This window comes from Sorex araneus, chromosome 11 (assembly GCF_027595985.1).
Source record: "Sorex araneus isolate mSorAra2 chromosome 11, mSorAra2.pri, whole genome shotgun sequence".
NCBI classification, from domain to species: domain Eukaryota; kingdom Metazoa; phylum Chordata; class Mammalia; order Eulipotyphla; family Soricidae; genus Sorex; species Sorex araneus.
Genome location: NC_073312.1, coordinates 32,958,839 through 32,972,807, shown reverse-complemented (window position 1 = coordinate 32,972,807; position 13,969 = coordinate 32,958,839). Strand labels below are relative to the sequence as shown.

The following is a 13,969-nucleotide window of genomic DNA, read 5'->3' as shown; positions in this document are numbered from 1 at the left end:
TAAGAAGGAACCATTACATACTGCTGATACTAAGATGACATTAGGTCGCGCGGCCGCGGCTGCGGCCGCGCGGTTCTGGGTTTCTGTCTAAAGTCCAGGGAAAAAGTTGAAGGAGAGAGAGAGAGAGATTTCCGCACGGGGGACCTGGCGGAAACTCTCAAGTCACATACTGCAGGTTGCTGGTGGGCTGCCGGTGTCCCAAGCAGCTCCATCCTCTTCGTCAGTCATTCTGGGGGTGCGGGCGCGGAGAAATGGGAAAGCCCACGTGGCTGCACTCTCTTTAAGTGTCCGATGAGGGCGGAGACTGGTACTTCCCCGCCCTCGATCCCCCGCCAGCCGCGCCGCGCACTTGGGTGCGTCTCTCCATTTTGTGCTCAGAAGTGGGGTAGATGCTGTGCTGTGCCCAGAGGTTGAGGGGAAGAGAGATAGATTAAAGGAAAAAAAAAAAGAGAAACGCCAGGCCCCCACTCGGGGGACCTGGCGGAAACTCTCAAGTCACATACTGCAGGTTGCTGGTGGGCTGCCGGTGTCCCAAGCAGCTCCATCCTCTTCGTCAGTCATTCTGGGGGTGCGGGCACGGAGAAATGGGCTCTAGGAGTTTTTGTATAGAGTATTTAGGATTTTCTAAGTATAATATCATGTCATCCACAAATAGTGATAGCTTTCCTCTTCCTTTCTTATCTGGATGCCCTTGATATATATCTTTTTCTTGTCTAACTGCTATGGCAAGAACTTCCAATACTATATTGAATAGAAGTGGCGAGAGTGGGCAACCTTGTCTTGTCCCTGATCTTTAGTTTCTCCCCACTGAGAATAATACTTGCTGTAGGCTTGTGGTAGATGGCTTTGACTAAACTGAGTCAAGCTCCTTCAATTCCCATTTTGTTGAGAGTTTTTATCATGAACTGGTGCTGGATCTTATCAAATGCTTTCTTTGCATCTGTTGATATTTTTTTTATCATTTCTTTTATTGATATGTTATATTATGCTGATTGACTTGTGAGTGTTAAACCATCCTTGCATCCCCAGGATGAATCCTACTTGGTCATGTTGTATGATCTTTTTTTTTTTTTAATTTTTTATTGTGGAAAGTTACAAAGTTACAAAGTTTTCAGGTTTAAATCTCAGTTATACAATGCTCGAATACCCATCCCTTCACCAGTGCTCATATTCCACCACCAAGAATCCCAGTATAGCTCCACCCCGCCCCCTCACACCCCAAACACCCCCACGCCCCTAGCCCCCCACCCTAAGCACCCCCCCGCCTGTGTAACTAATAAATTTCACTTTACTTTCACTTTGATTGCTGTATGATCTTTTTGATGAGGTGTTGAATTCTGTTTGCTAGGTTTTTGTGTTGGATTCTGTTTGTTAGGATTTTGTTGAGGATCTTAGCACCTTTGTTCATCAGGGATATTGGCCTGTAATTCTCTTTCTCTGTGCTATCTCTCTCTGCTTTTGGTAGCAGGATGATATTTGCCTCATAGAATCTGTTTGGTAGTGTTTCTGATTCTTCAATTTCCTGGAAAAGCTTGAAAAGGATTGGGAGTAAGTTTTCTTTAAAGATTTGGAAGAATTTACTAGTGAATCCATCTGGGCCAGAACTTTTGTTTTTGGGGAGACTTTTGTTTTTATTACTGTTTCAATGTACTATTACTCTTGCCCCTGTAAATATATGTTTTTAAAATGAACAAATAAGAAATGCCCCCCAGTTATACCCAAGATTGCTACTGTACCCATCAGTTATACAAGTATCTACCACAAGGCAGCATTACCCACTTTGGGAGACACTACATTAGAATATTTATAAGGCTCACCCAATTTGTTTCTGTTTTTGTTTTTCCAATATCGCTGTTCTGTTTTTTCTGTTATTCAATGTTTTAAAAATCATTATTTATGTATTTTTTAACTTTTTAAAGCAGGAGGATAAATTCCTTTCTGTGGAAATAGAAGTTCTTAAATATTCAATATCTAAAATTTAAAAAATAATTTATCTTAAATATTTTCTAATCAAAATTAGTTTTATTTTTGCAAGTTTAGGAAATTATTTTATTTGAAAGTTAATTCATGTACAGCACTTGACATGATCACTCCCCCCCCATTTTTTTAACAGGAGACATTCAAACTGGAATTTTGTCATTGCATGTTCGTGATGGATCAGAAGTTACAGAATGCTATTTGCTTCAGGTAACAGAGATAGGATAATGGATAGACCACCATAAAACTCTGATTTAGAAGAACATATTGAATATGATAAGATATAACTGGAAAATTTTACTTGGCTCTTAATGTACCTGAAGAGAAGAAATTGACTTTTTGTTTCTCATATATCTGAGATTTATTTTGTCTGTTGTTTGATTAAAATCTTGAAATGTTCACAAGTCAAGAAAACTGAGCAAGAACTGAAACCTGTGTGTGGGTCAAGATGACTTCTGAAGAAATTACAGCTTCTGTTCTTATACCTGTGTCTCAGAGAAAAGTGTTATCTTCTCAGTCTGCTGTAGATGAAAATAGTGAAAAGGATTCAGACATTAGGATTCCAAAGCATCACATTGTCAGTCAGAGCAGGCCAAATTCTCATACCATCTTACAGCTAAACAAGCTTAAAAAGGAATCTTCTGGAAGCAACTTGCCCCAAATTCTCTCACTGGCAGGAGAGAAAATAATAAGTGATGAGAACAGTAATGAAAACTGCTGGGATCAAAGCATGCCAGATTCTGTGAAAAATCTTAATATTAACTGCAATAATATATTGAAAAACCATCAGTGTGGCCTTCCTCAGAGCCAGTTTTATGAAAGGTGTGAGCCTATCCCAGAGGAGGGCCTGTGTTTAGAAACTGGAATTCCTTCTTCACTGGAAAGAAAGGTGTTCCCTGGAATTCCACTGGAAATTGATGGACCTCCACTGGGCATTAGTTCCTTAGGAAATCAGTCATCGATCATAAAGTCCAGTAGGACAAACCCTGGCAGTGACAGGGCGGTATTTCACTTTCATTATGAAGTGGACAGAAGAATGTCAGAGTCTTTCTGTGCACTTTCAGATAACCTGATTTTGGATGATTGTGGAAACTGTGTCCCACTGCCTGGTGTTACAGCGGAGCAAAAGAATAAGCACGTGGCATATACTTGTGAACTGATGGAACTGGAAGATAACTGTGACAATAAGAATGGGCAGCTGCATTGTGATCATTGTGACACTTCGACTGATAAACGTTTGTGCTGTGAAGGCTCCTGTGGTAAGGCCAACATAATATGTTCAAATGACAACTTTTGCAGACAGAACTTCCCTGATGTTCCACCTGCCAAGACCTTTATAAACCATCTTGAGGAGCTCTCTGATAATTGTGAAGATACAGAAGAAGACTTTTTTAGAAGCAAAAAGGAGCGGTCCACCTTGTTAGTGAGGAGATTTTGTAAAAATGACAGGGAAGTTAAGAAATCTGTGTATACTGGCACCAGGGCAATTGTAAGGACACTACCTTCTGGTCGCATTGGACTGGAAGCTTGGAGTTACATTGATCAGAAAAGAAAAGGCCTCTTATTGCCTGGTGAGGGAATAATGGAACTTCTGTCAGCAGTGCTGATTAGGCAAGATGGAAGCCAAAGTCCATCAGAAGCCCGGTGGTATCCGGTAAGTGTTACAGTTTCTTTTGATGACTTCTTTGAACTTGGACTTTTAAAATACAAATTTCCATTGTCTTAATTTATGAAAAAAAATTGTGTTCTTTCAACTTACAGTTATTGGCAAAGTCAGTTATAGATATTGGAAACTAGTAGATCTAACAGTACTACACTGAAAGCAAGGTTGAGGTAATTCTGAAATGTCTGAAATGATACAAGTGACAAAGTACACATACATACATACATATGTTATCAGCAGTAGAGAGATTAGAATGATTCCCTGAGTGTTAAAGATGAGATTACAAGGCACAGATTCCTCCTCCGTTTTTCTAGTCAATATTTTCACTTCACTTTTTCAGTTTGTCATCTAGATTCTTTTAACAATTTGATGAAGCTTATAGACCCAAAGGAAGTTTTTATTTATCTTGAGGGTCTTCGCAAGAGATGCTCAGTGAATGGGGAAGTGACTACTACTGGCAATAATTAGCCAGTTGGGTCAACAGTTCATTGTTAAGGTCCAAGGATACAATGGTGTTCAGATCTTGTGGTGTCGATGACCATCTGGGTCACCCCAGAAGTGTTCATAGGTCTCCAAGTTCACACTTAGCGATGTTCAGAATGCTATGTGGTGCCAGGGAATTAAAGTGGGTTCGACACATGTCTAGATATTCAGATTCCCGGAACCACTTACTTGCCATGTGACTTTAAGAAAGATCTACCCTCTTAATCCCTAAATTACCTTAAATATATATGAAAATAATGGGGTTACGGGGGATTAATTTAAATGCCACCAAAAGTTGTGCTTAGTGCTTGGTATGAAGTTTCACTCTTTTCATTTAGACCATTTCTGTAATGATTTTGTCATTAGCACAGCTCTTCAGTGTATTAGCACACTCTTTCATGGTTTCTCATACTATAAAGTTTAGAGCTGTTCAAATCTGAATGTAGGTCTCTCAACACATGATGTAGCAACTTGTGCAAGCCTTTCCACACATGTTATTTATCCAGTTAGTTTCTTTGACTCACTCATTTTTTTCTTGAATGCCTCTATCAAACCAATCCAATTAATTTATATTTGCACAGCTGCATAGAGAAGAATGGACTTGAATGGGAGGCATTAATGAGGATTAATACTTGATGACTGATGAATCAGATTGGTGTCCTCCTCCCCCCTGCATATAAAAAAAACTAAATGTGACCTCTTATACAGTTACGGCCACACTCCCTTCTCCTGTTTTTAATTTATCGCCTCAACAAGAAGGCATATTTTGGCAAGTGGCCACGTCCCAGATTAAATATTGGTTAGGGGTATTTTTCTTTTCAAAAATTCTCTTTCTGCTTGCATTTTGGGGAGTCTAGATACCTGGAATTGTTCTGAATATGAAATGCAAGTAGTCCCAGCTTCTGTGGGAATCACTTCAAGGATGGAACATGGAAAAAGTAAGAGGCAAAAGCAGAAAGTTCACCAACTCCTGATATTTCTTCATTTGTTTCCCTGACTGCTCCACAAAAGGATTAACTGGGCAAGAATATGTATAACATAGAAAAACCGACATTTAATTTTTTTTTTTTGCTCTTTGGGTCACACCTGGCGATGCACAGGGGTCACTCCTGGCTCATGCACTCAGGAATCACCCTGGCAGTGCTCAGGGGACCATATGGGATGCTGGGATTTGAACCTGGGTCGACCGCGTGCAAGGCAAATGCCCTACCTGCTGTGCTATCACTCCAACCTCCCGACATTTAATTTTTTTAAATAGAAAAATCACAGTTTTGAAAGGAAAGCAAAACCAGCTTATTGATTGCTGGTTTTGATTGTGCAGTCCATCTTCCTGCCAGGATGCATTGTTGGACTTCACACTTGATTTTATTTTTTAGCAAGAAAAAGTAAAACAGACACATTAAAAAAAGAGACAATGGAAAAAAATAAAATTCTTCTTCTTCTTCTTCTTCTTCTTCTTCTTCTTCTTCTTCTTCTTCTTCTTCTTCTTCTTCTTCTTCTTCTTCTTCTTCTTCTTCTTCTTCTTCTTCTTCTTCTTCTTCTTCTTCTTCTTCTTCTTCTTCTTCTTCTTCTTCTTCTTCTTCTTCTTCTTCTTCTTCTTCTTCTTCTTCTTCTTCTTCTTCTTCTTCTTCTTCTTCTTCTTCTTCTTCTTCTTCTTCTTCTTCTTCTTCTTCTCCTCCTCCTCCTCCTCCTTCTTTTCCTTCTTCTTTCATCTTTGTCTTCCTTCTTCATCCTCTTCTTCTTCCTCCTCCTCCTCCTCTTCCTCCTTATTCTTCCTTTTTCCTTATTCTTTCTTCTTCTTCTGTCTCCCAGCAGCTTTATACAATTTGGACCTTAAAATAATTTAAATTTCACAAGGTGCTAAAATAAAAGCCTGTACTAGTTAATATTCCAGGTTCCTTGTCCCTTATAAAGAGTTATTAGACATAGGGTGATTTTGGTCCCTTCCTAGGCATAGTGAACTGGAGTCAGCTCCAGGTCAACACCATGCAGTTTAGTCCCATGTAGTATGTCAGTGGAAATGTGTTGAGCTGTTATAAGGCCCAGTCTGTGGTAATTGGATTCCTATATTAATTATATTGGAGAGGCTTAGGATAAATATACTTTCACGTCTCCATAGTTACATTAACATTATGGCTAGGATTTGACAGGAAATACAAAGTGCTTTCATTTAGACAAATCTATTCCTAATCACTATTATTCTCTTAGTACCCTTGGGAATATCTCAGAATTAGTATTCCTTCTCCCTCACCCCACTACAAAATGTCCTACTTAATAGTGATTAGCAGCTGGAAAGACTCCATCCCGTGTTAGAATAGAGCCTGGAAAGAATCAGCTCCAGTGAGAAAGGATGAAACCATCATCTAAAATCTAATCTAATCCACACCCTGCATCTCCACAGAGAGAGATTCAGGCTGCCCTTGGAATGACCTCCCCATAGTCATGACTGGTGAGAATGTCCCTCTCTCCTTCATTCTCCTTCTCTCTACTTGTTCAAGTTTAGGAATTTACTCAGTCCTGAGTGGTGTAGTGATCTCATGATTCAATATCAAGGACTGAAACATTCTTGGGGGAAAGGCAATCACTCCCTGACCTTTACATAACTAGATTAACTCTCCAATGAGGAAGGATTCCCCTGACTGACTCCCTCCTGATATCATTTCTTTTTTCTCCCTTCCTCCCTCCCTCCTTCCCTCCCTCCCTCCCTCCCTCCCTCCCTCCCTCCCTCCCTCCCTCCCTCCCTCCCTTCCTTCCTTCCTTCCTTCCTTCCTTCCTTCCTTCCTTCCTTCCTTCCTTCCTTCCTTCCTTCCTTCCTTCCTTCCTTCCCTCCTTCCCCTTCCTTCCTTATCTCTCTCTTTCTCCCTTCTTTCTCTCTTTCTCTCTTTTTCTTTCTCTCTTTCTCTCTTTTTCTTTCTTTCTTTCTTTCTTTCTTTCTTTCTTTCTTTCTTTCTTTCTTTCTTTCTTTCTTTCTTTCTTTCTTTCTTTCTTTCTTTCTTTCTTTCTTTCTTTCCACTGTGAGATAGAATTGCATGATCTTTTATCAAGAGCTGTTCTTGGAGAATGGTGTTGGACATACTTTTGGTCCAGATGAATCCCATGATACAAAAACTAGTGCTGCTGCAATATTAGAACATTCCAATCACCTCAAAAGTTATCTCATTTAGCTTTTACTCTCTATCCCCCTTCCCCTGCCTCTCCATTTCTATACTTTTCAACAAGTCATAAGCATCAACTAATCTTTCTAAATCAATAGATAGCCTTGTTCTGGAATTTTTTTTCTTTTTGGGTCACACCCGGCGATGCACAGGGGTTCCTGCTGGCTTTGCACTCAGAAATTACTCCTGGTGATGCTCAGGGAACCATTTGGGATGCTGGAATAGAACCCGGGTTGGCCAAAAGCAAGGCAAATGAACTACCTGCTGTACTATAGCTCCAGTCTCTGTTCTGGAATCTTATATTTATGAACTCATACAGTATGTTTTCTTTTGTGACTGGCTTCTTCTAATGAGCATAACCATTTCAAGGATCAGGGTTCATCTGTTGTAGCATGTATCAGTACTTCAGTATTTCTTTTTCTGCTGCAAAAGATTTTACTATTGGAATATACCACATTTTAGTTATCCACTCATCCACTCATCTAGTGTTGGGCATTGAGTCATTCTCACTTTTTGACTATTGTGAATAATAGTACTGCCATGAAAATTCATGCAGAAGTTTTTTCTTTAGCAGTTTTATTTATTTATTTTTAAAATTTATTTATTTATTTATTTATTTATTGGTTTTTGGGTCACACCCAGCGATGCACAGGGGTCACTCCTGGCTCATGCACTCAGGAATCACCCCTGGCGGTGCTCAGGGGACCACATGGGATGCTGGGAATCGAACCTGGGTCGGCCGCGTGCAAGGCAAACGCCCTACCCGCTGTGCTATCGCTCCAGCCCCTTAAATTTATTTTTTAATAAGTGAATCACTGTGAGGGTACAGTTAGACTTATACATTTTTGTGCTCATGTTTCCCTCATACAAAGTTTGAGAACCCATCCCTTCACCAGTGCCCATTCTCCACCACAAATAAACCCAGCATCCCTCCAATTCTTCCAAATCCCATCTCCCCGCAACCCCACCCTGTCACTGTGGCAGGGTATTCCCTTTTGTTCTCTCTCTCTCATTAGGTGTTGTAGTTTGCAATAAAGATGTTGAGTGGCCACTGTGTTCAGTCTCCAGTCTACATTCAGCACGCATTGCCCTTCCCCCGCATGGCTTCCAACCACATTTTACTTGGTGTTCCCTTCTCTATCTGAGTTACCTTCTCCCCAGAATGTGAGGCCAGCTTCCAAGCCATGGAGTCAGCCTCCTGGTACTTATTTCTACTATTCTTGGGTGTTAGTCTCCTATTCTGTTATTTTATATTCCACAGATGAGTGCAATCTTTCTATGTCTGTCTCTCTCTTTCTGACTCATTTCACTTAGCATGATACACTCCATGCTGATCCATTTATATGCAAAGTTCATGACCTCATTTTTTCTAACAGCTGCATAGTATTCCATTGTATAGATGTACCAAAGTTTCTTCAACCAGTTGTCTGTTCTAGAGCATTCGGTTTTTTTCCAGATTCTGGCTATTGTAAACAGTGCTGCCATGAACATATAAGTGCAGATGTCATTTCGACTATACTTTTTTGCTTCTCTGGGATATATTCCCAGCAGTGGTATTGCTGGGTCAAATGGGAGCTCAATTTCTAATTTTTTGAGAAGCTTCCATATTGTTTTCCAAAAGGGCTGAACCAGTCGGCATTCCCACCAGCAGTGTAGAAGGGTCCCTTTCTCCCCACATCCTCTCCAACAGCGGTTGCTTTTGTTCTTTTGGATGTGTGCCATTCTCTATGATGTGAGGTGGTATCTCATGGTAGTTTTGATCCGCATCTCCCTGATGATTAGTGATGTAGAGCACCTTTTCATGTGCCTTTTGGCCATTTGCATCTCTTCCTTGGGAAAGTTTCTGTTCATTTCTTCGCCCCATTTTTTAATGGGGTTGGATGTTTTCATCTTGTAGAGTTCAACCAGTGCCTTATATACCCTTGATATCAACCCCTTATCTGATGGGTATTGGGTGAATATCCTTTCCCATTCTGTAGATTGTCTTTGTATTCTGGTGACTGTATCTTTTGTGGTGCAGAAGCTTTTTAGTTTAATGTAGTCCCATTTGTTTATCTCTGTTTCCTCTTGGTTGGTCAGTTGCGTGTCATCTTTGAAGATACCTTTAGCTTCAATATTATGGAGGGTTTTGCTGACCTTATCTTTAATGTACCTTATGGTTTGTGGTCTGATGTTGAGGTCTTTAATCCATTTTGATCTGACTTTTGTCATGCAGAAGTTTTTGTTGGACATGTTTGCAGTTCTCCTGAGGGCAAATCAAGAGAATTTCTGTGCTATATAATTTTGTATTTAATTTTAGATGAACTCGCAGTTTGTTTTTCAAAACAGTTGTTGCATTTTAAATTCCCATGAACAATATTTGAAGGTTCTGACTTCTTCACATCCCAATGGCCATTTATTGTCCATCATTTTGGTTATAGCTCTCATAGAGGTATGAAGTAAAATGTCATTGTAATTTTTATTTGCACTTAACAGATCACAGATATTGTTGAACATCTTTTTATACACTTCTTGACTATCTTCATATACTTAGAGAAAAGTCTATTCAAATCCTTTACCATTTTATTTTATTTTGTTTTTGTGCCACACCCAACAGTGCTCTTACTTACTCCTGACTCTGGACTAAAAGGATCCCTCCTGGCGGGTCTCAGGGGACTATATGTCTGTCAATGATGGAACCCAGGTCCGCCATGTGCCAGCCAAGTGTCCTATTTGCTGTACTATTAATCTGGCCCTAATTTTGCCCATTTACAAATTGGGTTGTTTAATTATTAAAATCCTTACATGTTATAAATGTGTCCATTGTCAGAAATATGACTTGAAATATATCATGATATTAGTATAATTGGACTGGAGTGATAGCACAGTGGGTAGGGCATTTGCCTTGCACACGGCTGACCCCGGTTCGATTCCTCTGTCCTTCTTGGAGAGCCCAGCAAGCTACTGAAAGTATCCCACCGCATGGCAGAGCCTGGCAGGCTACCTGTGGCATATTTGATATGCCAAAAACCGTAACAAGTCTCACAATGGAGACGTTACTGGTGCCCGCTCGAGCAAATAGATGAACAATGGGACAAGAGTGCTACAGTGCTACTCTCACTTAGAGGTTACATAATGCTTGTGGGAGTTAGGCAACATCATTGGTATAATTACAAAAATTGTTAAAGTCAAGAAGGCAAAGAAATATTATAATTTAATTCACAGTGAAACTTGAGCCATTTCTTTGGTTATTGATCTTATTCTCTACAAAGTCCAGTTATTTCCTCCCAATCCAGTCTGTATAGTTTTCATGTTTATCCCTCTATTTATACCTAAGTTCTTAATTATGTAGCACATTTTTCTTATTACCCAAATTCTGTACCCCAGAGCTTTAGCTTTGTACTATATTGTCATGTGCAAACTTGTGCATTTCAAGAAAATCACCCACACAGGAATGTCATGCAGTGGTGGTTGAAGAGGAAGCAAATTATTCACAGTAATATACTCCTTATGCAGATAGCAAAGATCAAGGTATAGGGAGAGACAAAGGAGCTGCTAGGATGTAAAATTTAAGAAGATACTCTAAATGTCTCACAAATGAGAAATCTCTACCTATTAGTCTATGCATCATTAAACGCTAATCCCTAGGTAGCTCACTTTTCTCATTTAAGTCCAATCTCCTTGGCACCTAGTCAAAGAAAATCTGTGTTTTGAAATGTGTAAAAGCTATATTTTGCTTCTATTTATTTTATTTTATTATTTCATACAATTATTTGTATACATACCTTTCAATATTCTATATTTTCTCATTTATTCTCTTCTAGAGATTTTCTAATTTGCCTTGTAATTGTGTCTTAAAAGTGTGTTGTTTAATCACAGACTTTAAGATATAAATAGATACTTATTTCTGAAAGGTTAAAAAATGAAAAGAAGAATTTTATGATTTGAATATTATGGAAATTAACATACCATTGTACACAAGTAAAAGTGATTGGAACATAGGACGGGGGTAAGGCACTTGCCTTGCATGTCGCCAACCCTGCTTCAACCCTCCAGCACCACAAGGGTCCCCTAAGATTAGCCAGGCAAAAGCCCAGAGCCCAGAGACAGGAGTAGGCTCTGAGCATTATTGGGTGTAACCTAACAATCCACCCTCAAATATTATTGGAACATAGCCATACTCATTCCTTTATTAATTTTAGACAGCTAATTCTGTTGTACAAGTATTGTTGAGTAGCTACATATATAGATGTCCTTTCTCTTTTCATTTTTGTTTCACAACAACTTCTTTTTAAAAAAATTTTATTGAGACTTGTGTGACTTGTTGTCACTGTTTTTGGCACAATGGAGATGTTACTGGTGCCTGCTCGAGCAAATCGATGAATTTAATTGAATCACTGTGAGAGAGTTACAAGCTTTTATGTTTGGGTTACAATCACACAGTGATCAAACACCCATCCCTCCACCAGTGCACATCCCCCACCACCAATATCCCTGGTATACCCCCCCTTTCCCACTCTCCCCCTGCCTCCATGGCAGACAATATTCCCCATACTCTCTCTCTACTTTTGGGCATTATGGCTTGCAACACAGACACTGAGAGGTCATCATGTTTGGTCCATTTGGCACACATCTCCCATCCTGACTGGTTCCTCCAGCCATCATTTTCTTAGTGATCTCTTCTCTGTTCCATCTGCCTTCTCCCCTCACAACAACTTTTAAGGTTGATACTTTGACATCTACATTGCATGCTTATTATACAAGTAATGTAAGAAAAAGTCACACAGTGTAAGGACTTGAACTTGGATCTGGCTTTCTCCAAAATCCATGCTTATTACCACTTCTCAGAAGTACCTCTGGGGCTGGAGTGGTAGCACAGCAGGTAGGGCATCTGCCTTGCATGCAGCTGACCTGGGTTCGATTCCCAGCATCCCATATGGTCCCCTGAGCACCACCAGGAGTTAATTTCTGAGTGTATGAGCCAGGAGTAACCCCTGTACATTGCCGGGTGTGACCCAAAAAAAAAAAAAAGAAGTTCTTCTGGAAGAGTCTGATGTAATTCACCCCTGTAACTTGGCAGAGGTTGTGTTCTCTTATAAAATGTGCAAACATTGAACTGGACGAGTCTTTGAGCTGTTTCTTTCTTCAGATATAATCTGGGTGTGACCACTGGATGAAGTGGGAGACATGGGGAACAATGCTAATTCTTACTGTGAGGGATGTGCTGGCTATTGAGATGGCTGAAATTTATTTTTATGACTCAGTCATCTAGGGGGAGGAAACAAGCCTGAAGGTTTGAATTTTTACTGAATTGCTGTAATTTAGAAGTGCATTTGAAAAGTTTTATAAGTAAGCTAGAACAAGTCCAAAGCAAACTGCACACATCTGACTCAAAATCTATAGACTATTCATAATAATGCTGAAATAACCAGAACACGTGGGAACATGATTTAGTATTTTTCCATTTCAATTTAAAGTTTTCTGTGATACTCGAGGCTTCTGACCAGCTGACCTGAGTATGAAAAACATTATTCAGTAATATTTTTTTCCATACTCATACCATTAAATGAAGTTTTCACCTACTTCATAAGGTTGTAAGACTGCAGGGAAGAAAATTGAGCTGGCTGTGTATTTAAGCACTTGGCAAACATAAAATGTCTCTGTGAATCTGACTTCTAAACTCTTGTTCCATGCTCCAAGGGATCAGGGTGGGAATTCTGGGGGGAAAGAGGACTCAAAATATGACTACAGAGGCAGCAAAACAAACCCAGAATCATCCTGCTTCCTTTCACAAATGTTGCAAGACAGGAGTCAAACTTGCTTACTGAAACCAGACTAAGATTTCCCTTTCATGTTGCTAGTCTAGTTTTAATAACATCATGTACAATTTGAGATTTGGCTAACTTTTCTCACTTTGTCTTAGCCCTATGTTTTAATAGAATAAGAAATTAATTTATTGTTATACCATGTTGAATAGCTTAGCTTCAGAAAGATTTAACACAAAATTATAGCGGGTGACACTTTAATAGGGAGTGTGGATGTGTCTCGAGAGCCAGTGTGTGGGAGTTTGGCAGCAGGAAAGGCCTGTGGCTTCAATTTTTCCAGATTGTGTGCCCTTCCATCAAATAGTAATTTCTTAGTCTTGAAAAACTCTCTTCTAGAATAAGGGATGAGTTCATTTGAGCTCTAAATTGGTGAATCCAAAACTTGTTTAGTAGCAAACATATTATTTTCCTCTTAAATTTTTGTTGTTGTTATTGTTTGGGGGGTGGGACACACCCAACAAATGCTCAGGGGTTATTCCTGGCTTTTCATTCAGATATAACTCCTGATGGTAGGAGGATTGGTCCATGATTGGAAGCCTACCTCAAGTGCTGGGAAGACAGCTGGGATAGAGAAGGACCACTTTGACAATGATAGTTGAAATTGTTGGAAGTCATCACTCTGGATAAGAACACTGTACTGAAATAGGTAAAGGAACAAACACGATAACTCTGAAAGGAGAGAGACAGAGACAGAGACAGAGATAAACAGACAGAGAGAAGGAAAGTGCCTGCCTTAGAGACATCGGTGGTGGGAAATGTGCACTGATGAAGGAATGGGTGTTGGAATATTGCATGACTGAAATCCAACCATGAACAGTTTTGTAACTGTGTATCTGGCTGTGTGCAAGGTAAATGCCCTACTCACTGTATTATCACTCCAGCCCCCT

The 13,969-nt window shown here is 39.8% G+C and overlaps 1 protein-coding gene across 3 annotated transcripts in view; it reads left to right on the top strand.

Annotated features, from left to right (window-relative positions):
• PLCE1 (phospholipase C epsilon 1) overlaps positions 1-13,969 on the top strand; it is a 372,017-nt gene that overhangs the window by 47,812 nt on the left and 310,236 nt on the right. For all 3 annotated transcript variants that reach the window (XM_055119418.1, XM_055119417.1, XM_055119416.1), the window contains exon 2: positions 2,114-3,631. In XM_055119418.1, the coding sequence (XP_054975393.1) occupies positions 2,426-3,631 (1,206 nt within the window). In that variant the 5' untranslated portion in view covers positions 2,114-2,425. The remainder of the gene's footprint in view (positions 1-2,113; positions 3,632-13,969) is intronic.